At 31.0% G+C, this 23,076-nt stretch overlaps 2 protein-coding genes across 2 annotated transcripts in view; one reads left to right on the top strand and one right to left on the bottom strand.

Annotated features, from left to right (window-relative positions):
- LOC143048509 (serine-protein kinase ATM-like) overlaps positions 1 to 12,592 on the bottom strand; it is a 99,633-nt gene extending 87,041 nt beyond the window's left edge. Inside the window, exons 1-7 of the mRNA XM_076222200.1 lie at positions 12,501 to 12,592; positions 5,104 to 5,197; positions 4,516 to 4,641; positions 4,071 to 4,215; positions 3,570 to 3,734; positions 2,829 to 2,994; positions 1,830 to 1,992 (exon numbers count right to left, since the gene is read on the bottom strand). Of these exons, the coding sequence (XP_076078315.1) occupies positions 1,830 to 1,992; positions 2,829 to 2,994; positions 3,570 to 3,734; positions 4,071 to 4,215; positions 4,516 to 4,641; positions 5,104 to 5,172 (834 nt within the window). The 5' untranslated portion in view covers positions 5,173 to 5,197; positions 12,501 to 12,592. The remainder of the gene's footprint in view (positions 1 to 1,829; positions 1,993 to 2,828; positions 2,995 to 3,569; positions 3,735 to 4,070; positions 4,216 to 4,515; positions 4,642 to 5,103; positions 5,198 to 12,500) is intronic.
- A 174-nt stretch (positions 12,593 to 12,766) lies between these two features.
- On the top strand, positions 12,767 to 20,093 carry LOC143048510 (c-Myc-binding protein-like). Its single transcript, XM_076222201.1, has 5 exons — positions 12,767 to 12,924; positions 15,772 to 15,844; positions 16,823 to 16,871; positions 17,561 to 17,690; positions 18,978 to 20,093. Exons 1-5 carry the CDS (start codon positions 12,910 to 12,912, stop codon positions 19,014 to 19,016), a joined length of 306 nt encoding a protein of 101 aa, XP_076078316.1. The 5' UTR covers positions 12,767 to 12,909; the 3' UTR covers positions 19,017 to 20,093.
- The last annotated feature ends 2,983 nt before the right edge of the window (positions 20,094 to 23,076 follow it).

Here is a 23,076-nt window from a genome sequence, read left to right as displayed (position 1 = left end):
GGTTCTGATTGAGGGTAGATTAATTGTTGTTTTGTTTTTTTCTTTTTTCAGATAGATAGTTGAAGATGTTGGAGACAGAAAACAAGAAACAAGAAACTTGTTTTGAATGTTTAAAATAAAATTTATTGTTTAAACCTTAAAAAGTTATCATAAATGTAAGATTAACCAGCAGAAATAAAACGAGATATAGGGTAATATGTCTATCAGACAACAACCTCAAAGATGAAACCCAAATTGTTCTTTATAGAAGTTATGTAAACGATTGAAAATAAGATTCTCAATAAATGCAGCTGTATCAACCTCTCGTAGATTTGTCCATATTTTGTCTTGGTTTTTCATACTATTAGTTTAAGTGTAACTGTGTCACATGAATGAGGGATACATGTAATCATTTTGTACCCTTACTTTGTCAGTATTAGTTATTGAGTGAGAAACTTTGTGGATGCTGATGGTTGTGTGGTTGTCTTCTTATCAATCTCATCCCTGTGCATAAAAAACGGGTTGCTTACTTACTGATATAAAAATGTTTCATGTTGTGGAAATTTTGGATGACTCCTTCATCAATTGATCTATCTTTGGTCTTAATTTTATTTTTCTGGTTATTTTGACATTTGAATATCTTTTAATTTAGCCTTCCATAGTGTACCACCATGAACAAGCATAACTACTAGTATAGTTAAAAAAATATGTCTGCTGTCTGAAATTTAGGTGAATGGTTTTGGTATTAACCACTATTTAAATAATATCATATATGAGAAATGTGGCAGTATAATTGTATAATTTACATTCAGATGGTTGTTTGGAGGCTTTTTATATCTTTTAAGGTCAATTCTGGCATGGTTCATTATTCATATTTTTTGTGTCCACGTTACATGCAACATTTAAGTCACTATTTTATGACAGAAATGAGATAATTGCAAAAATATTAATACATTTTTTTAATGTGAGGGTAACACCATGAAAAAGAGCCTTTACATGTTCAGAAAAAAAATGATTCTTACTGTATTTATCTCTGAAACATTGCATGTAACATTGACAGAAAAGTAGAGGAAACTTGTTTTCACAAAATTTCTGAAAGAAATGAAAATAAACATTTTAGAGTTTTGATGATAGACAATGTTTTGTGATCAATGTATATGATATTGAATGTTGAATAAGTTCAGGAATCATTAATCTCAATTTGGAAAAAGTGTCCATGTTACATGCTCCAAATTCATTATTTGCTTTGGTTCCAAACTGACGCAAGTTTAAAAATGATTTTTTTGGTTACAAATAGAAGGACACCATTTGTAGCAATAATTTGTAAAAAATTTAGAAGCTTATAATGATTTTTATTTTTTTCTTACAATGTCACACTAAAGTAGCATTAGCGAATTTCCTGCCCATATGGAAATAAAATTAAATAAGACACTGAAGCATCATGGATACACAAACCAATGTACAATCATTGTGGATTCGTAATAGTTACTTTATGCTGTTAAAATTGTGTATTGTTTAACAAGAAAGTATAAGTTAAACAAAATAGTATAGTTTTAACAAGATAGTATAGTTTTAACAAGATAGTATAGTTTTAACAAATTGAAGAAAACCTAACTAAGTGTGTCTGATCCATTTGTCATTTTGAACAATAAAATATGTTTTAACTTAACAACATAGTATATGTTTAACAACATAGTAAAAGTTTAACAACATAGTATAGGTTTAACCACATAGTATATGTTTAACCACATAGTATAGGTTTAACCACATTGTAGATGTTTAACCACATTGTACAAGTTTAACAACATATGCACTTCTGAAACAACATATTTTTTAGAATTATACTTTACCTTCAGTAAAGGTGTAGGTCTGTTGTCCCAAAGATACAACATGTTTACAAAGACTGTTTCACCAAGTTTACATATTTGTGTTCTGGAGTTAGTAGCTATGTGTTTAATGAAAATGTTTAAAGCACACAGCAAGTTTTCTGTAACAATCAATGTCTTCTCTTGTCTGAAAAACAGGAAAAATAAAATTCTTCATAAACATTTTTAACACTGAAGTAAAAGTATGACATTTATACATCATTAGTTATTCATTCATTTGAGACAGATTGATATCAATCTTTTTTTTTTATCTATGGAGACTTTAACCATTATCTTAATTTGCAATTTCTTTAACTAAATAAAGTATATCTATTTGAGAGTCAATCTTAAAAATATACCCTAACATACTTTGGAGTAATGATTTAACATTTATATATGGGAAATCCTTTCTTTAGTGAATGAAGAATGATCTTACAGAAATAAATAAACAACTTTTAAGAAAGAAATCAAAAACTTCTGGTAAATAAAGAAAAATGGAGAATCTGTTTTTGAGTACTTGTTATCACACCAAAACAAGAATATATCCCCAGAACATGGATGCCCCACTCACACTTTCATTTTCTATGTTCAGTGGACCGTGAAATTGGGATCAAAACTGTTATTTGGCATTAAAATTAGAAAGATCATATCATAAGGAACATGCGTACTAAGTTTCAAGTTGATTGGACCTCAACTTCATCAAAAACTACTTTGACCAAAAACTTTAACCTGAAGCGGGACGAATGGACGTACAGACCAGAAAACATAATGCCCCTACTATCGTAGGTGGGGCATAAAAAATCAAAGGCTGATTGATTTGTTTGCATTATATCTAGTTTAATTACATACAATAATTTATATTGGTTAACCTGACAAGACCAACAGGAAAGAACTCACACACAAATTTAAATTTAGTTTGTAGAACAAAAACCAAATAACTGCTAACCATATTTAGTAAAAAAAACATTTTTTCTAAAACTTTACCTGATATTTTTGAAAACTTCAGTGAAAAAGTTCAACAATCTCTTTGGTCTTAAATCACACTGAACTGTGGCACCTGCTATTAAAGTGGAGATAACTCTGGACAATAATGTTTTATCTATACCATACTCCTGACTTGTATACATCTTCACATATATACCTATTAGGTCTGAAATGCAGAAATACAAATAATTAACATAGGGTTTCAAGGTTATTTGCTATAGAATACCATACACATTAAACACATATATTTAAATGGTGCAGAAAAAACAATCACTTGAACTCACATTTTTGTTATAAAATAGTGCTGCTTATTGTTAGTAAAAGTGAATTCCAAATCAACAATAAATACATATATTTCTGGTATATTATCTAAATTATATGGGTGTATCAGGAAATAACCATTTGTCCATAAAAAGAAAACAAAATATGATCATTCAAAGACTTATCTAATAATTTTAAAAAATATCAAAAAGTAATACAAATGTACTAAAGTTAATGTCAGAAGCAATCTTGATTTATAGAAGATATAAGCTGAAAACCTTCCAGTAATGGCTGAATAAAAAGCATTGTTTCTCTAGGTGTGGTTACTATCACTTAAAATATAAGTCTTAAAAATCCATTCCTAATCGTATAGAAGGCTGAGAACCAGTGCACAAATATTTATTCTCCAAGTGTTTGTTCAATGATTTCTTTTTGAAAAAGCCATGCATTCAAAAAGGTAACACGAAGCACATAACTTACTATGCCAAGTTGGTGATGATATTTCTGTCCAATATTTTCTAACACTAAGAACATTTTTGAGCAGAACATTACTATAATCTAAGCCATATGCCTGACACATATATTCATCTTGTAAGATTTCATCTATGTGGTTCAACAATGATGAACATTTTAATCTAGGTCCACCTGAAATGAGAAGGATTAATATTATATATTGTAACATCTTTAGCAAGTATAAGCTTTCTTGATTCAAAATTAATATTAAAGTATATAAACATATTTTCTAATACTTCACAAACACAAAGAACTGTTTTTGTAATTCTGTCTGTTTTACGTTAAAAAAATCAAGTCATTCAAAATTGCATGAAATATCTGACAGAGACAAATAATCATTGATTTAATTTGACCTCAAACTGTTCCTTTGATCAAAGAATGAATTCTAGTTTGCCCTAACTTCATGCACTATGTCTCAGTTTTGCCCATATAATATACATTTGTTTGATATGTACAAAATTTGCTTACGTTTATCAGCTTGTCTGATGACAAACTTCACCAGATCACTGACTTCCTTTTTAGCTTTTTCCTTCCTGGTTAGAGTTGCAGCTGAAGCCTGTTCTTTACTTTTCAGTAAATGCTGTGTCTCTATCAGAACATACTTCCCAACAGACTGAAATCACAAAATCAATCACAGGGATGACAAAATATTACCGGATACTCCATTCAAGTCACAGAATCAATCACATGAATGGCAAAATATCAAGATTCACATAACAAAATGTATCATATATGGTTCTAAAGAATACACTTTCAATCCATAGGTTTTGATAAGTATTGAAAATCAAAATGCACTTTACTCGAGAAATAAAACTTTTAAATTTCCAAAAGTTAGGAAAACAATATAATAACTAAAATGTATTATGTTGAGTCTTATAACTTCTCCTCCTTTAAGTCTCATTGATTTACTTACTTTGAAGACATAATCCCAAGTTAATTGTTCATCAGAACTTCCAGCATTCTTACTGTCTGTATATCTATCCAACGCTTTGATAACAGTACTCTTACAAAGTAACTGACGAAATTTCTCTGCACTTTTCTAAAATAATGAAACCAAACCAGGTCATTTGTAAAGAAGTTAAAGGAAATAACAATCCTAATTTATAACATAAACACCTTTCTTGTAGGTACTAACACCCTGAATAATATAAAGTTTACAAACAGAAGGTGGAGTTAACTGGGGTGACATCATGTGTTCACCCTTCATTATAGTATGTGGACTTACAGTGGACAACAATGCTTTACCCCAACATTTTGTTTCAATTGATGAGAGTGAAATCAAATGTAACTTGCACTGAGTATGGCTGTGTATTCTGGTCTATTTCATTAAAAAAATCCTAGTTTATGGACCTATCATTTAATTTAGAGGTGTGGTACCCCTCAACTTACCTATCACTGGGAGTTGGGATATCACACTTTTTGAAATAACTTAGGGTTCAGTTAATTAAAAAAAAAAGATTTACAAACATAATATATAGTTGTTGTATAACAAGATACAAACCTTTCTTTCTGTTATTTTTTCAAACAACAGTCCACGACAGCAGGAAATCACATCTGACAAGCTATCCATTTTTTCATGTTAATGATATGCAATCCTAAATTGAAATAAATGGTTAAGATTATTAAAGCGTTTTTTTTTTATAATTGAAAACCATTCAGTGAGCAAGCTCCATAAATTTATATATAAAGAGTAACAGCTTATAGCTTAAACCACAAAGCAAAGAAATACAAGTAAAACTTATAACTATGAGGGACAAATAAATATATCCATCAATTGTGATATCTGCTTTCTCTCTCAGCATTGGTATTAGGAATAAATAATCAATAGCAGAAAATGATATGTTGATAAAACTTAGTTAATTATATATGTTTACATACATGTACAATTTTCTTATATCTTGGCTTAGAAAAATAGATGGAAAACAGTGTACATTACGTACTTTGAAATTGAATAGCTGTAACTGTATAGTAACATAACTATTTGTTATAACTGGGAAGAAAAAACACAATCACTAAAGCTACACACAACAACTAGAAGGCACACATAATTTTAAATGAATATAATTTACCAGCAAAATTCAGTGCATGTAAAGTCTGCATACAAAAATAAAGAGGTGCAAATTCTATGATTTAACTAGTTTAATAAATAGTTTTGTCCATGTTAGGGAATGACTATTTCACTTCCAGGGGGGTTATCATGGTTATTGGTTTTTTTCTATCTCCACATTGATGTAAAAAATAGTGATCGAGCAGATGACAAAAAAATTATTCTTAATGCAAATTCCTCCCATATCATCTGATCATATGGCTGAACATGCATGTTAAAGTACATATATTTTACAAGTTTTAACCTCTTTCTTCTATGCCTATGGTCTGATCATTTGTTTTCATACATAATATGAATTTGTACTATGAATGCTTTTTTAATGGAAATTGTGACGTCACAATGCATTTTTAATACCACGAAAACCCATGAGATGAGGATACATTTTACCATTTGTAATACATTTTTCATAATTAAACACTCCAATTTTGTCCCTATTGACAGTGTAACCGGAGAGCATAAGTTTCATTACAAAATTGCTTGTCTCCACCGTGACTCGAACCGATGACCTCTGTCTTACAAGACAATGTGCTAACCGATTGAGCTAAAGAAGTACTTCCTTAGCTCAACCGCTTATAGAATATCTACCGCATTTTCTAAGGGAAGCAATCCTGTCACACTTCCCCAACCTCACGAGTCATCATACCATTATGACTCTCACACACATTACCCTAGCTAGAATTCCTCTCTAATTTATGTGGGTTTTTTAGCTGGGCGCCAATGTAACCGGAGAGCATGATTGATTGTTGGTTGCTTTACGCCGCATTAGCACAAAAAGGCTATCCCAAGTCAAACTGAACTGCTATTATTAGCTGTTTTTTAGCTGTTATTTGCCAGTTCTTCATATTTTTAGCAGTCCGTTAGCTGTTCTAAGCATTCAATCTAATAGCAGTTTGAAAAACTGCCACATTTCACCATTTCTTAGCATTCGGCTTAGCATTCGTCTTAGCATTCGACTTAGCATTCATCTTAGCATTCCTCTTAGCAGTCAGGACAACAGTTATGACAGCAGTTCGATAGCAGTTGACCTATTAATCTTTGTTATAAAAATGCTTGGATCTGGCTATGTTTTCAGCTTGAAGTTAAACATTTATTTGAAGATAATTTGATCATTTTCAAATGTGCATTTTGGCTCCATGTTGTGTGGAAATACTTGCTAGTGAAAAACTGTATTTTTGTCATTTATAAGCTTAATTTTGGATGAATTGAATACTTTTACACACCTGCAGTACAGTAAGTTGAAAGTTACAGTTAATGCTTGTGTATATTCTGACATAACTTTGTTGGGGGAAACAGAAATCATACAGAAAGCCCACAAAAAGGGGGGATAGTTGTTTACTTAAAGGGAAATTCCGCGATTTTTTACTTATCATCTAATTATGTTCATCTCAACATAAAAAACACATTTGCAAAGTTTTAAATTTATATTCCTTCTAATAACGGAGAAAATCAAGTATTTGTAACTTTTTTGGTTGAATTCTCGAGTGGGTCGTGACGTATTAGCCCGATTTATTGAATTCTGGGAAAAAATAAAATCTGTTTAACTCTTATAGCTTATCGACAATATACGTAATTAAAAGCGCACAGCTGACGAATGGTCGTAGTTATTAACCACAATATAATAATGAACGAAAATGAATATGCATATACCGTTTTGTATTCATTGAATTAAACTCCTATAAAATTATATGTCTCTGTCTCTAGTAAATGTTTTTGAATAAATTTAATTAATTATTGTTGAGATTTTATTCATAAAATATTTATTGAACATTTTTACTATTTACTTGTCTATTTACCGTTATTGTTTTGATAATCATTTCAATGCAACTAATGTGTGAGCAGAGTGTGTATATTATTTTGTAAAGGTCACTGTATATTTCTCGGCTTGAGGTCAATTCGTTTACCTTGTAGCTATTTAGCCGCAGGTAAGAGTTCAAGCGTACACAGGTATAAATGTTGTTATTTGGAAAGGATATACAGAAAGGATTAGAAAGAGTATGATGTCACGATGTTAATACACTAAGATTTAATACACGATGAGAATAAAGATTCAATAATTAAATTGTGTAAATTAATTGAAAATAAAATTCAGATTCGTAAATCCGAAAATGTATAAAAATAAAAGGAAACAATTTTTGATTACTTTCTTAGCGGCAATTGGCGTAAAGATTCAAATATGAAGTAAAAAATAGTAGTTTTAATCTTTAATAAAAACTAAATGCAATATTACCCAATTTGATATACCATTGTACATCTGTTTGATATCATTGACTTTACCGGAATTTCTTAACTTGTATTCAAATCTGGCTGTGTTTGAATGCTAATGAAACTATTGCAATTTTAAAGTTTTTAATTGACAAAAAAATACAACATACATGGGTTTTTTTTTAGTTTCTTTTTAACATTTTATTCTTACATAATTAAATTCATTTGACAATCATTTACACGAACTTTTTGTGAAAAAATACCAATTATCTAAGCTAAGGCATTATTTTTTTTTAAGGATTTTTGAGGATTTTTTTTTTAATTCTATGATAATAGTTGTGCAATGTTGAACATGATAGCCGTCATTAATCCAAATAAGTAATACAGTAGTTGTAACTGATATTGACGAATTTAGAATAGTTCATCCATACATCGTTGTTCTTAAAACAATCATTATTAGTATACATGTAAGTTTCCTGACGTATAAGAGCCATTGAGGATGAGCTCCAGAGAAAGCAGACTAGTAGCGTTTCGTTCGTTTGTTTGTTGGGAAAGGAGAGGAAATGCAACCGCTTGTACAGATAAACAACAGAATTACCATACAAGCATTTATAGTCAACACAATCAGAAACAGTTCCCATCGTTAGACGGGGAATATGAAGGCTTTCAAGAATGAACAAGTGACATGTCTAACTCGAACAGTTAGAAAACGGACTATCGACATCGACCGCTTGTTCTTGATAGTTGAAATTGTATGCATATATACGTATACGTTTATGATAGTGATGAGTTCTTGTGTCTGACAAAAACTAAATTCCTTCATGGTTATATCTTGCCATACGTTTATATTGGTTTGTAAGGTGATTACTCAAAATCGTTATTTGAAAATCCTGTTTGTGAGATGTATATTCATTTCAATACAGAAATTTCGTCTATATATTTCACAAGTGTATAACACGGAGAAGCTCTGAAGGTCCATTACTCCCATTTTGTTTGGGTGTGAACCATCGATGTTGACAGCAATATCAAAGAATAAGATGATGATGGTAGAAAGAACTATGGGCGTCATGTGGCAAATATTACATGCATATCGGACAATGAGTTGTCAATCTGTATGAAAAGATTTCCAATACAACCATATTATTGAGAAGGAATGTTTACATGCTATACTCTCGTACTAGTATTACAGGGTTCTTGTGGCGTTCACCTTAGACACACATCTTTTTAACGATGTTTAAAAAAAAGACAGAACCAATTTAATGTCATATTTCCCTATTTTTTTTTAAATATAACTAAAAGTCTTTCATCTGACAAGAATACCCCTATTTAGCGGACAAGTAATTTTTTCTTTTTTCTGTTATTGAATACCAAGAAAGAAAAAAAAATCCCGAAATTAATTTGAAACTTTGATACTCAAAAGTTTCCCAGCAAAATATTCACATCCCTTCGGGATAATTAGTGTTCGTCCAGTGGCATATATAAGAATTGTGATGACGAATTCCTTCCTTTGTTCGAGAACAATCTTATTGAAATATAAATCTGTGATTTTACTATGTCCACAACTTCAATGTACCAAAGCAAAAGTTATACATCGACCTGTATTTAAATCAAATTGGTTGTCTTCTTGTTCTTCTGGTATACAATAGTCTATCGACATTCGATGATTACATACTGTTGGCATACGTGGACTAGTCTATTTACAACACTTTTACCCCTATTTATTCAAAATATATGTTTTTTTCTTATGTTCAATGTATACATGTATATATTTTAAATTGCGCTATAGTTCCGTAACTTTCTATCCAGTCGTATGAACGAATCGTCGGCAAGTGCGTACATATTTTTAAATCAATATTTCTGGTATGTTCCAATCTGTCCTTCACTTTTGACAATGAGTATATATTACATTTTCCCAAATTCACCCTGGGAAAAATATTTAAATAGATTTTAATTTCATCAAATCTTATTTTTTGGGTATTATTTATATTTTTATGAATAATATTCTTTACACCAGAAATGTTATTTATAAACAAGCGTATGAGTTTGGTAATGACAAGTAAGACAGAGTTGTATATTATACATCTGATAGTTCAAAATGGAAAGTTAAAGGTTATCAGCCGTGTACACTGATCAATACCTGCAGAAGTGAAACGATGCGTGAACTTGCAAGCCCGACAGGAAATCGCTTGAATACCTGGACGTGTCACATCACACCCCTCACAATACCTTTGGAAGTAATACCTTTAGCCATGCTGGTAATCAGAAGAGGGAAGATAAAAATTTATTTGAAAACGGTTTATTACTTTAAAGAATTATGAACAAATTAGATTTTCGAAAACAATTTTCACGGAACACTTATTTATGATTTCAACTTTGACTTTTCACCTAATTCCAATATCAAGTTTAAAAACAACAGACCATGGTTAGTTAGTCGGATAAAACAACCGTACGATTGACAAGATATCGACACGCAATTACGACTACATCGGTTACTGTAGTTTTGTTTCTTTGTGGTTTATAGACATATCGTTTCATTAATCGGGAAAGAAGGACAAAATGGCGGAACTCAGAGAATTAATACTCTAAATTTAAAATCGATGGTGATCGCTTATCTAGCGGAATAAAACTTTAATATCTATGAATTTGAGCATTTTTATACAGAATGAACATAATATCAATTTTTGATTTTTTTGCGAAGTTTCCCTTTAAATAGAATATCTGATGTTGACAGGATTGTATTAGAATACTAGCATATATATATTTACAGTTCAAGATGTTATTTGAAAAAAATAGATATGATTATTTTAATCTATTATTTTGTTAAAAAAACAAATCTAATCATATTTGAGAGTTGAAAAAAGGGGGAGGGAATTCATAGGTAAACCTAGACTGCAAATAGCTGATTGGTTAAAATTGTCCAAACAATCAATTTAATGAAATTAATTTATAATATATAATTTTACTTTAGTTTGTTTCAGAAAAAAGAAACATAATATATATTACATGTATCAAGAATTTATTTATTTAAAATTCCAAAAGAGAAAGAGGATATAACTGTTGTCTTTTGGTCCACATTTAATAGAATAAAAACAGTACATTTGGCATGTTTGGTAATAAAATAATGATAACAATGAAATAACTTCTTATTTGAAAATCAATTAGTCAAGGTAGTGATAAGCCTCTTAGCAGTAATAGCTCTTAAATAAGTTGCTTTTTTAAAAGTTTTGATAATTAAAGTGCATTTTTAATTGTTCCTATATCATTACGGCCACTTATATAATTAATAAAGTGTCTAAGACCAGCTAAAGTAAGTGCTACTCTTTTTTTTTTTTACATTCCCTTAAAATTAAGTCTGTGATTAGATTGTATAGTTACTGCTCTAATTACAAATATAAGTTTAAGTACAACTTTTTGAAATTTCACATAAGACTTACAGTAAAATATTAGAATTTTAATAATTTTTGCTTTCATATCTTGTACACTGTATATTGATTACCAGTATTCATGTGTCGCCTTTGTATTTCTATTGCAACTTTTGGCAGATCTGATAGCATTCCACAGCAGTTATTAGCAGTTTATAAAACCATATTAGGATGTAAAACTTAGCAGTTGGCATGAATATTCATTATTGACAGCTGTTATTATAGCAGTTCTCATGAATATTCATTATTTGATAGCTGTTATTATAGCAGTTCTCATGAATATTCAGATCTCATTTAAATTTTTCGTTAAAAATAACTGCCAAAGAACTGTGAAGGCTAAATAAACTGCTAAGAAACAGCTATGGAATGCTATTGGAATGCCTTTATGCAAATTAATCATTGCCTTATATTTGGTAACTGTGAATGCTAATAAACTGCCAAATAACTGCTGTCAAGTGGGAACTGTGAATGCTAATTAACTGCTAAAGAACTGCAGTTCACTTTGACTTGGGATATCGTGGCGTCCGGAGTGCATGAATTTCATTACAAAATTGCTTGTCTCCACCTGGAATCGAACCCCGAGACCTCTGTGTTACAAGGCAGTGTGTTAACCGACTGAGCTAAAGAAGTACTTCCTTAGCTCAACCACTTATGGCTGACTAAGTATCTATACCACATTTTCTAAAGGAAGCAATACACCTTATCGCTATTAGCCTTATCGGACGGCTGAACCAGCCGCTTGAACTTTTGACGCATACAACAATCACTTTTCCATTGTGGCTTCAGATATTTTGTTTTATGACGTCAAAATTTTACGGGAACCAGTGTGATATCCAGTAATGGAGGACAAATAACGATAAGGTGTATCCCGTCAAAATAGTAATAGTATAATTTGTTCCTGTGTAATCTATTCAGCAGTTTGCACTTGATTTATGAAGGGTGAGATTGTCTCTGTAACTCTGAAAAAATAAAAAATGAAAATAAGTCAATGAATGATTGAGGGCACTGACTCAGTGACTGAGGCAGTGCTGGCCTGTCTCTTTAAAAGACTTAAAACTGAAAGACCCTTCTTCTTCTTGCTTTTTCATACATGTCAGGAAAGGGGAAAATAATCTTAACAGTGTCATAAAGCAACCTAAAGTATTTAGTAATTCATTTTTAAAATACCGTTGAATAATTAGAGAAACACCAATCATTTTGAAAATGCCTCCAAAACTCAAAAACAGACGATTTTTTTTTCCTACATTTTTCGGGTCTTTTCATCAAACGAATGGATAAAGCTACAAATTCCGAAAAACGGAAGTTAAGTTTGACCGTACAAACTAAATGATAACTACTTTGGCATTTTACATTATAACAAGAAAAAATATTATTTTCTTCCGCAGTTTTACATCAAACCAATCTTCATTGAACTTTTAAATTTGACTTGATCGTTTATCACAATTGTAAAGTTTTATTTGAGACCTGTTATCATCTAGGTTCTTCACCGGTCACTGCGCATGTTACCGAAACCTTGATAGCAACCATTCCTAACTGGACCTGTTTGAAACGAGATTGAAGAACAACATCAGACATCATGACAACTTACAGGGTATACTTTATCTCAAAATTGGCGTAAAATAGTCTTCTTCTCTGTTTAAATAACCGTATAGTTTCAATGGACGAACTTGAATCAAATACAGTAAAACTAATTAAAAACTAAAGGTGACCCAGGACAGATTTTTCAATCTTTTCTGAATAATTCTGTTTTAAGTCATATATTGCAAATTAGTTTGACTGTTATTCTATTCTTGTTAAAATAATGGAATAAAGTATAAAAGATGTGTTTTGGTAATTAGAAGAAAAAGATAATGGGATAAGTTTGTTATGAAAAAAGGAATGTCTTACAAATTCAAGGAAGTTATTACCAGCTTAAATTAATGTTGCGGTGCAGTCCGGTGTATCTGCACACCTAAGACTTTTGACTTCACTTCATTCAACAAATAAAACCAAAAATTGGATAAAATTGTGTGAACGTATTCATAACATACTTTTATTTTATAAAATCTTCTGTTTGTATGGTTTCATCCTCAGAATTTTTAGTAATGTGTGTCCAAAATTAGGGAATCCCCTTTTCTGAGAGTTCCTCCAATGTCTGGTGATTTCTCGCATGCCTTACAAAAATAGGTTATTTTGAATAAAGGAAAGATTTTATACTACGAAATGTAGCTGAATTTGAACCAAACAGTGAAACACACTGCCAATGGATGCAGAGCAAAAAATTATTTCATATCATAATTAAATTTGACTTAGGTAAAACAAATTTTATCTGATGATGTATTTTTTTAATGGAAATTGACCAAATATGGTAAATCAAGGAATTGCAGTTATTAATGAACTCTTGAACTTATCAATTTTATTCTTTTTTTCCCCTTCAGAAGGCTTAAACAATAACAAGAATGATTTTATTTATATTAATGTGTTGATATGATGAAATCAGCTAATGTGCAATATCACAGGCTGTGGGGACTCCACTGTTAGTGTAAAGTCAGTTGTGGTCTCCAATTTTTCAGAATCAAAGTAAAAGACTATAGAGGTATAGGGGAAGGGTTACGATCTCATAGACATGTTTAACCCTGCCGCTATTTTGGGCCTGTCCCAAGTCAGGAGCCTCTGGCCTTTGTTAGTCCTGTATGATTTTTAATTTTAGTTTCTTACGTATAATTCAGAGTTTAGTATGAGGTCCATTCTCACTGTACTAGTATACATATTTTTTAAGGGGCCAGCTGAAGGACGCCTCCGTGTTCGGGAGTTTCTCGCTACATTGAAGGTTCATTGGTGGCCTTTGGCTGTTATCTGCTCTATGGTTGGGTTGTTGTCTTTTAAATCATTCCCCATTTCCTTTCTCAATTTTATGTGTAATTTTATTGTGAGTACAACAAAATTGAAAAGATGTTCAAGTCAATCAGTCTGCACCAAAACTTTACCAACTTCTACTACATTTACTTCTTCTAATCCAAAGACTTACGGGAAAAGACCAATATTTTGCCATTTTTCATTATGTGTCTGAACAATGTTTTGCAAATACTTGCTAGCCCAAATAGAATTGTTCTAGTCTGGGACATTGGACCAGTGGCGAACGGTATAGACAGTCATTGTTTAGGATGTTTTGAACAAATTATAGCAATTGAGTGTACTGTTAGATTTTGAAAGTATAATTCGACAGAAAGAATTACTCCATTAGATTCTGACACAGCAGCGACAAGAAGACAAGTTTAGCAACTAGAAGTCAAATCTAGCATCACACAATTTTATAGTCTTATTCAAACAAATAATGTTAAAAAAAAATACAAACTTAATGAATTTAAGTTTAGTTTTTATGGCCCCGCCACTAAGTGGTCGCGACATATAGTTTTACCCCTGTCTGAAATTCCAAAATTCCGTCATTCCACAACAAACCATTATACAGAGTTTTTTTTGAAAACCGCTTCAGATATTGGACTGATCTTTGGAATATAAGTTTTCCATGATGAGTTACAGATCAAGTTTAAGTTTTGTTCTGCTTCGCTAATTTTTGACAAAATTATGGGCTTTGGACTTTGATAAATTGTTGAAAATCACAATTATACAGACTTTTTTTCTAAACACTTTCAGATATTTGGATGATTTTTTGGTTTGTGAGTTATTCATGATAAGTTACAGATCAAGTTTAAGTTTCGCTGCTCTGCTAATTTTTGCTGTAATTTTTGGCTTTGGACTTTAATAAAATTTTGAAAATCGCTGTTATGCAGACTTTTTTTCTAAACACTTTCAGATATTGGGCTGATTTTTGGTATGTGAGCTAACCATGATGAGTTACAGATCAAGTTTAAGTTTTGTTCCACTCCGCTAATTTTTTCTAAAATTAAGGGTTTACAACTTTTTTCTATACGCCTCCAGATTTTTAGCTGATTCTTTTATATGTGAGACTACCATCATGTTTGTGTCCACATGTGTAATTGAAATTGCAGATTTTTCAATTTTTGGAGATGGGGCCATTCGTGTCGCTTTGACACATCTACATGTAGTTTGTGTATATATAAAGCATATCAACATGATCAATGATATATAAACTAAAACAAGGAATTATATGAATCAGAATTAATTTAAATTCTGGATAATAGCTCTGAGTCAACATGTACAGTTTATTTTGTATTTATATCAAAACTTATTTAATATGAAAATTTGTAGTCTATTGTGAACATTCTCCTTTCTAAAAAATGTATTCTTCTAAATTATATTTCACCATAAATGCAGAAAAATAGTTTTACTGCCACCATGGTCATGCTGATGTTGAAGGTGGTTTTTAGGTGAAGATTCAAAAGTTCATGAATAATGATACAGTTTCCTTTGAGACTAGACGACTTGTTTCTACAAATTTCTTGCAATGATCACTTATGAAATAAAATTTACACTGTAGGGAGCTGACAGCAAGAGAGAGGAGTTCAGAAAATATTTAGAGAAAGCAGGTGTATTAGATGCCTTAACAAAAGGTATGATGCATAAAATTAATAGACAACTTTCGATTTGGATGCATTTCCGTCAAAAACTCTGGTTTTAGTGAATGTCATTTGTGCGTTTAGGGGCGTCGTCACTTCCATTCCAATGTTGAGCGAGTAGTTGGAAAACTATAATTCTATATTGTACGAATTATTCGGCAAATTGAATTCTCAAAATTGACAATCAGCATTGCTGTCATTAGGGAATTGTCATTAAGTACCTACAGACCAACCATTATTTGTAGTTTATCATGCACTATGACGATCACTAAGACGCTTGATGAACGTAAATGGTGCAGGGATACAGGCGACCCCTCTATCTGTTAAATGACGTCATAAAAGCGCGTATAATTGACAAGTTTTTTCCAGTGAAGGATGAACTTAAAAGTGGTATATTAGATTAATACATATTTATTTTTTTTGTTATTTCAATATGCATGTGTATGCTTAAGACTAGTCATTATAAAAACCAATTTAAAATCTGTTAAGTTTACATATGTTATTTAGTAAAAGTAAAATGGATTGGACTCATAATATCAATCAATAATTACGAGTCAAGCTGTTGAAAAAAATGGCAAAAGTAATAAGTGGAAAATTGGTAATGATGATGCATGGTGTGAAGGAACTGCAAGTACACTATTAGGTACATGTATCATATGACAAGAAATATCTCAGAGTTTTTAATAATTTTTTCTCAAGGTCCATTATGAAGCAGAGATGTCATAATTTTCAGTAGTAAAAGAATTCTGAATTACACATTCAGAAAAAAATGGTTGAAATCTTTTATCATGTTTATACTGCATGTTATAGAAGGCAGCAAACACAAAGACGCTATTATGTTTGACAGTTGTAATGTCTTTTTATGGTCTTTCTATTATTTCCATACTTCACACATATTTTAAGTATTTCTGTTTGATAAATTTATGTAGTATCAGTATTATGTAATTTATGAATTATCATTTTCTTTTTCAGTTTTGGTTGGGTTGTATGAAGAACCAGAAAAGCCAAATAATGCATTGGAGTATCCTTAAAATAAGTCAATGGGCTAATTTGAAATTAATAAATTATAACATTAAAACAAAAACATCTACAATCAAATTAAAACACTGATTTTGTTCTCTGTACGTTATGTAAATTCATCTTCGTAACATTCTATGATAGTAAGGGCATTTGATATTGCTTAGTGATGTCTGAGTTAATAAATTAGCATGTCTTTTATCAGGTTAAAGTTTATGTTAAAGGTCCAAGTGTTAAGTGAAGTGGATTTAGTTAGCTATTTATCAAGGTATGTTCTTCAACAATGAGTAAATGCCAAACCATACCTGTATAGCTACCAAAAAAACCTGGCATGACCTTGAATTTGTCACAATTTACAGGAGATAGCCAATAAATAAGAAACAAATACAACAGACAGAAATCCACAACAACCACAATTACTGGCTTCGTTTAGGCAAAGAATGTGGCAGTGTCTTACTTGTTTGTAAGGGCTCAATCTATCATGTAACCTTGAACAGTGGTGATCATAAGAACATTACCTGTAAAGAGTTGGAAATAGTGTGACTCGTCAGAAGCAGGAGATGGTGTTATATAATGTAAATTCTTGTTACGTTGATTTGTTAGGAGCATTTACATGAATTAAAAGCTTCTTTTTTACAGTTTAATTTGAATAGCTATTCAATAGAAGTATAATTTCCTTAACCAGTTTTTTAGCTTTTTAAAACAGCATTTGGGAGCTTCAGGTCCAGAAACAGCGGATGTTGAGGCTTTAAAATTAGAAGTAACAGAACTTAGACAGAAAATAGAACAGCTGACAGAGGAAAACAATGAATTAAAAACAAAGGTAAAGATCATTTCAGAAGATTGTCTTAAACATGGTCATTTATGAAGATTTAAACAAAAAAATACATGTTGAGCAAAAGAGAAGCTAATAATGTAATTGATCAAAGGTCATTACCATTTGAACATGTAAAGCGCTTAGCTTTATGGTTTGTTAAACCTTTTCAAAGAGAAATGTAGTTCCAAAAATGTATAACATATTCTGTACTAGGCTGTCAAAATACTGTTTTTATATATCTGATTAAGTTTAGGATAAGGGGAAAAATACTTGATGAAGACAAACATTCACTAAGGGTCAGTTTTCTGTTGATATAGTATTTATATGTATGACTAAGGTTGCAAACTTTGATTTATATCAGATAGCAAATGTAAGTATAGTCCTTAAATTGCTATACATGCTATAGAAATAAAGAAGATTTATTATTCTGATGCACTTAAAGATTAAGGATTTCTAGCTTGCAGATCTCTACAGAGAGAGCTCACAATATTAAGGATCATAGAACTCTCTAGATTTATTCTAAAAGTATTTATGGGTCACATATTCTGAATGAAATTATTCAGGTATAGATATAAAAATAAGGATTAGAGCATATAAACAAAATGTATGCTGTAAATATCTTTTCCCCCAATTTGTATAATAGACAATACCAAGGATTTTCTGTATATAACTTAACCTAGATGGCTATTGTGTGATGGCAAAGAAAAATAGTTATTGTGAATAAGGTAGCTAGACACATTGTTGGAAGAATACTTGCAAGCTCAATCTATGTAGTTGTTTTCAAATATCTTCTTCAAAAATCTATTTTCCGCTATAGTAGCTGTTTATACTATATAAGCTTTGGTGTATCTAGTCTTATTCTTCAGTTATTGTAAGCCAGAACAGTAATCAATCTTATGTAAATTCTTTTTGTGGTGTTATAATGATAGATATAATGCTTGTTACTTGGCTATGTGAGTCATCATACCAATTTTGAGACAGATGTACATAAGGGCTACCAAAAAATGAGGAAAACAACAATAGTGGCTGTTCATAATTATTCAACAGATACCAAAAAAACGTATTCAATATCAGAATCATAAAAATTAGAAAAATGTTTTTATCTACTGTTTGAAAGCAAACATGTCAACTTTGATTTCCACCTAATCTCTCCATATTTTACATTATATGCACACACCCAAATTATTTTAATATCTTAAATCAAAATGGCTTTGAATATCAAATACACATTTGTAAACTTATATTGGAGATAAAACCAGGTGCATTGATGTAAAATTATATGTATACTTACAGGTACAACAATATGAGCCAGAAGGACAAGAAACTCAATGAAGATAAAAAGACATTTTATATTATTTATGACAGAAACTGTTTAAGATTCTACTTTAGTTTTATTTTATTGGCTATTAAAGAGAAAACTGCCAAACCTTTTGTATTTATTTCCTGAAGTCAAGTAAAAGATCTGATTGTTTTTATCAGTTTGAAAAATTCAAAAGAAGATTCAGTTAAAAATTCAAGATAATGCTGTGGATACGATTTTATTTATTTTCTAACATATCCATTGTATCAAAATATAAATTTTCAGATATTAAATTACCGGTAAGCATTCCCACCAATAATGAGAAATGTTTTGTTGATTTTTTATTTTAAAAATGTAGTTTTTTGAAGTTTTCTCCAATCAACTATCATTAGAACTGGGGCATCTTAATTATTGTTCATGATTTCAATTTCATCCATACATGTGTACGTTTTTTATGTGGTTGATTTCTTAGTTTTTTTAAGTATTTTTGTTAAATGACTTGTTAAAATGTACACCTATCAATTGAGTCCCTCTAGTGGGAAGTTTTCTATTGGTATGCCTGTGATTAACATTGAAATATATAGAGTTACATAAAGTCCAAAGACAGAAAGATTGTTTTAAAGGAATGTCATGTTTAGTTTTAAGAAGAGTGAAGGTTTTGAGAGGAAAGATGGTATATTTATGGATTATCAATTTTATCTCATTATATTAATGATAAAGGCAGGCCTTTTATGTATACTGTATATTTATGCTTTTAATGGCGGTGATAAATTTCATTTTACCTTTGACACAATTATTTGCATTTTATTTTACATGTATATGCACAGGTTGAAAACATATCTATGTACATTTGAATACATTGAGAGGAAGTACAATAAATCTTTTGTTTATTGTGTAAAAACAGCTGTTTTATGGCCATATTTTAAATGGTACAATGACATGTAGTTAAACACATCTTAATATATCCACTTCTATGACGAATGAAATATTAAATTGCGTCACCAGCTTGTAGTCAATTTAAACTATGTTTAGGAAATAATGTTTTATTGTGTCAGACAAACCATTTTGTACAATGTATGTGGACCAATAAAAAATGATAATTTGGGTAATTAGATTTGTAGTTAATTTAATGAAGAAATTTTCTTCAGCATCTCCAAGACAGTACATCTAAAGATGTTTGGTAAATACGCACAACCAAACTAAACAAGTTGACCAAAAAATACAAATACACAGGTAACCATTAGTCTTCTAAGAAATCTTGAAATCACCCTTGAGGCTGACATGATGATGAGGAGTTCATGAAACATCTGTATGTAAAGTTATACACTCCTCCATTTATGCAAATCATTTTATGTCCTGGCTGCATTTAGTAGTGCAGCAATATGAAATATGAGTTGAGTTCTGTGTCTATATCCTGTAGAATTTTAGTCAATCTTACCTCTCTCTGGTGGTCTATAGTGACGTTTTAGATTTCAATGAACTTATATATCATTTTTTCAAGTCCAGATATTTGTTACATGAACCCCAAATTACTTTAACCCAATTCTTACAGATACAAATATTTTGTTTGCAAGTTTGGTTGCACCTGTAGAAGCTTACCAAATCTTTAAACAGATTTATTCGGAAGGGATATAGTTACGATACTGTTGTCAGGTCATTAAAGATTGCATATTTTGGTATTAATATTGATTCACTCATAGGTTCTTTGCATCAGAAATAAACACATTAATTTTATAACCATTTGTTGGCCATGATACAAGGTTATGGTAGCAATACACAGTTAGAAGTTTAGTTTCGCATTATGGCCCCTGTATATTTTTTATATATGAAAGTTTTTGTACAATAAAATTGATTTTTAGATACTTGAAGAATAATATAGCCTTCTTAGTGGGTTTATATGAACATTTAGATTGTTTTTAACATGTTTTATAGGCCATTTATATGATTGATAGTCCGTACTTTCCTATCCGTACCGTCCATAGGTACATAAATTATTGTAGTGTTTATCAACAAAGATTTTGCGCTCGATCTTTTCAATTCAATTTTATGGAAAAACGAGCAGAAAAGCATATGATTTTTTTTTTACCACTTGAAAGATATAAACCTATGGATTCAGGAAAGGTATCACTGTAATTGATTGAAATTTTCCTTTAGACCAAATTTTGGAGACTTTTGTGACATGTTCACCCCCTTTTTTGCTACATTTTGTATCTAAGAAATGCAGATTGTTGCCATGGTTACACCCAAAAGGGATTATATTTCACCCTTATGACCATTAGAAATCGAATCTATGGAAGATTCTCTTTCTATAAGTATATACATACATAACACACATATAAAGCCTTCTTTGTTAGACAGGAAGGGAAAGAGGGTGTTTAAAAATTATGAGTGTCAATTTTAAGTTTTTTTCCTAACTGTGTATTGCTGCCTATGTTCTTCTAATATATATTATGATAGTATGATACTAAACAGAACAGGAGGGATTGCACTTGATTTTCATATGGTGAAGAGGTAATGTCAAAAACTGCTAGTAGTCTTTTGTTACCTATTCTAACATCAGACTGACTTCTTATAGAGTTTTACTGTGCATATTGCTAAATTTACGAATATAAATACAAAAGGTTTATTCTACATTGGCTAGAGGTATAGAGGGAGGGTTGCGATCTCACAAAACAAGTTTAACCCTGTCACATTTTTGCGTCTGTCCCAAGTTGTGAGCCTCTGGCCTTTGTTAGTCTTGTATGTTTTTTACATTCATATTTAGTTTTCATGCATTCATATGTTTTGGAATATAGTATAACATCCATTTTCACTGAATTAGTTCACAATTTTATTTAGGAGCCAGCTGAGGACCACCTCTGTCCGGCGGTGGGGGATTTTCACACTGCCTTGAAGACCCATTGGTGACCTTCAACTGTTATCTGCTCTTTGGTTTTGGTTGTTGTCTCTTGGAAATATTCCCATTTCCATTCTCAATTTTACATACAGCATATGTAAAATTATTCTTACATTAAAAACCACCTAGAAAGAGTTGAGAGGAAAGCCTTGTCAATGTTTAGCTTGCATAAGGAAGCTATTTTCGTTATTTGGTGTATAAAGTCATTGTTAACTATTTGAAAAATTTCATGTTGAAATTTATGGGCCTAATTCAACAAAATTACTCTTAGAAATGTGTGATGATCTAGCCTTCAAACCAACATAGCCAACATGACCTTAAAAATCATTAACAAACATAAAGGTAAAATAGACATAAGACGATGTGGTATGAGTGCCAATGAGACAATTCTCCATTCAAGTCACAATTTATAAAAGTAAACTATTATAGGTGAAGGTACAGTCTTCAACACAGAGCCTTGGCTCATACCTTACAGCAAGCTATAAAGGGCCATAAAAAAATGAGAAACAAGCAACACTTATGAACCACATAAACAAACAACAAGTACTCAACATTAGATTCCTGACTTAGGAAAATGCCTGTTTTGATTTTGATCTTGAAAACTTGTGTAAACACAGAAAGTCTGACAGGGGTATTTATGTTCAGAATGTCTTCTTGCTGACTTGTTCCTTTGGTCATAGTCTGATTTCATACAGGAACTTAGTAGGAAGAAGCTAGCAGCAGTCGCTCTGTAGATGATGTTCTCTCACTGAATAAATTTTAACAAAATTTGATGACTATGTTGAACACATCTTTCCCTCGGAACTTGAGATAAAGGATACAACAGATACAGTTAAGTTTGCCTCACATCTTGACTTACATATAGAAATGACATTGAGGATCTGTTGAAAACAAAATTTTGCAACAAAAGAGATGATTATAAGTTCTTAATTGTGAAATTTCCATATCTATCAAATCCTGCATATGGAGTATTTGCTGTCCTTTCCTAAATCTATGTTACCCTGCTCAACTTTGAGACGAGAGCAGGCATCATTAGGGACATCACAATGTGAAGAGATGTTATCAAACCTTGGGGTGGGGGGAGGAAAAGACCAGTAATAGAACAATAAATAGATAATCAGGTTTTCTTCTATAGATGTGTATCATAAAATTTCAGCAACTTAACAAAATGTGAATCTTTTTAGCTCGTTTACAGT

Source organism: Mytilus galloprovincialis, chromosome 10 (assembly GCF_965363235.1).
Source record: "Mytilus galloprovincialis chromosome 10, xbMytGall1.hap1.1, whole genome shotgun sequence".
Taxonomy (NCBI): Eukaryota; Metazoa; Mollusca; class Bivalvia; order Mytilida; family Mytilidae; genus Mytilus; species Mytilus galloprovincialis.
Note: the sequence above shows the minus strand (reverse complement) of the source record. Positions and strands in the feature narration are given on the sequence as shown.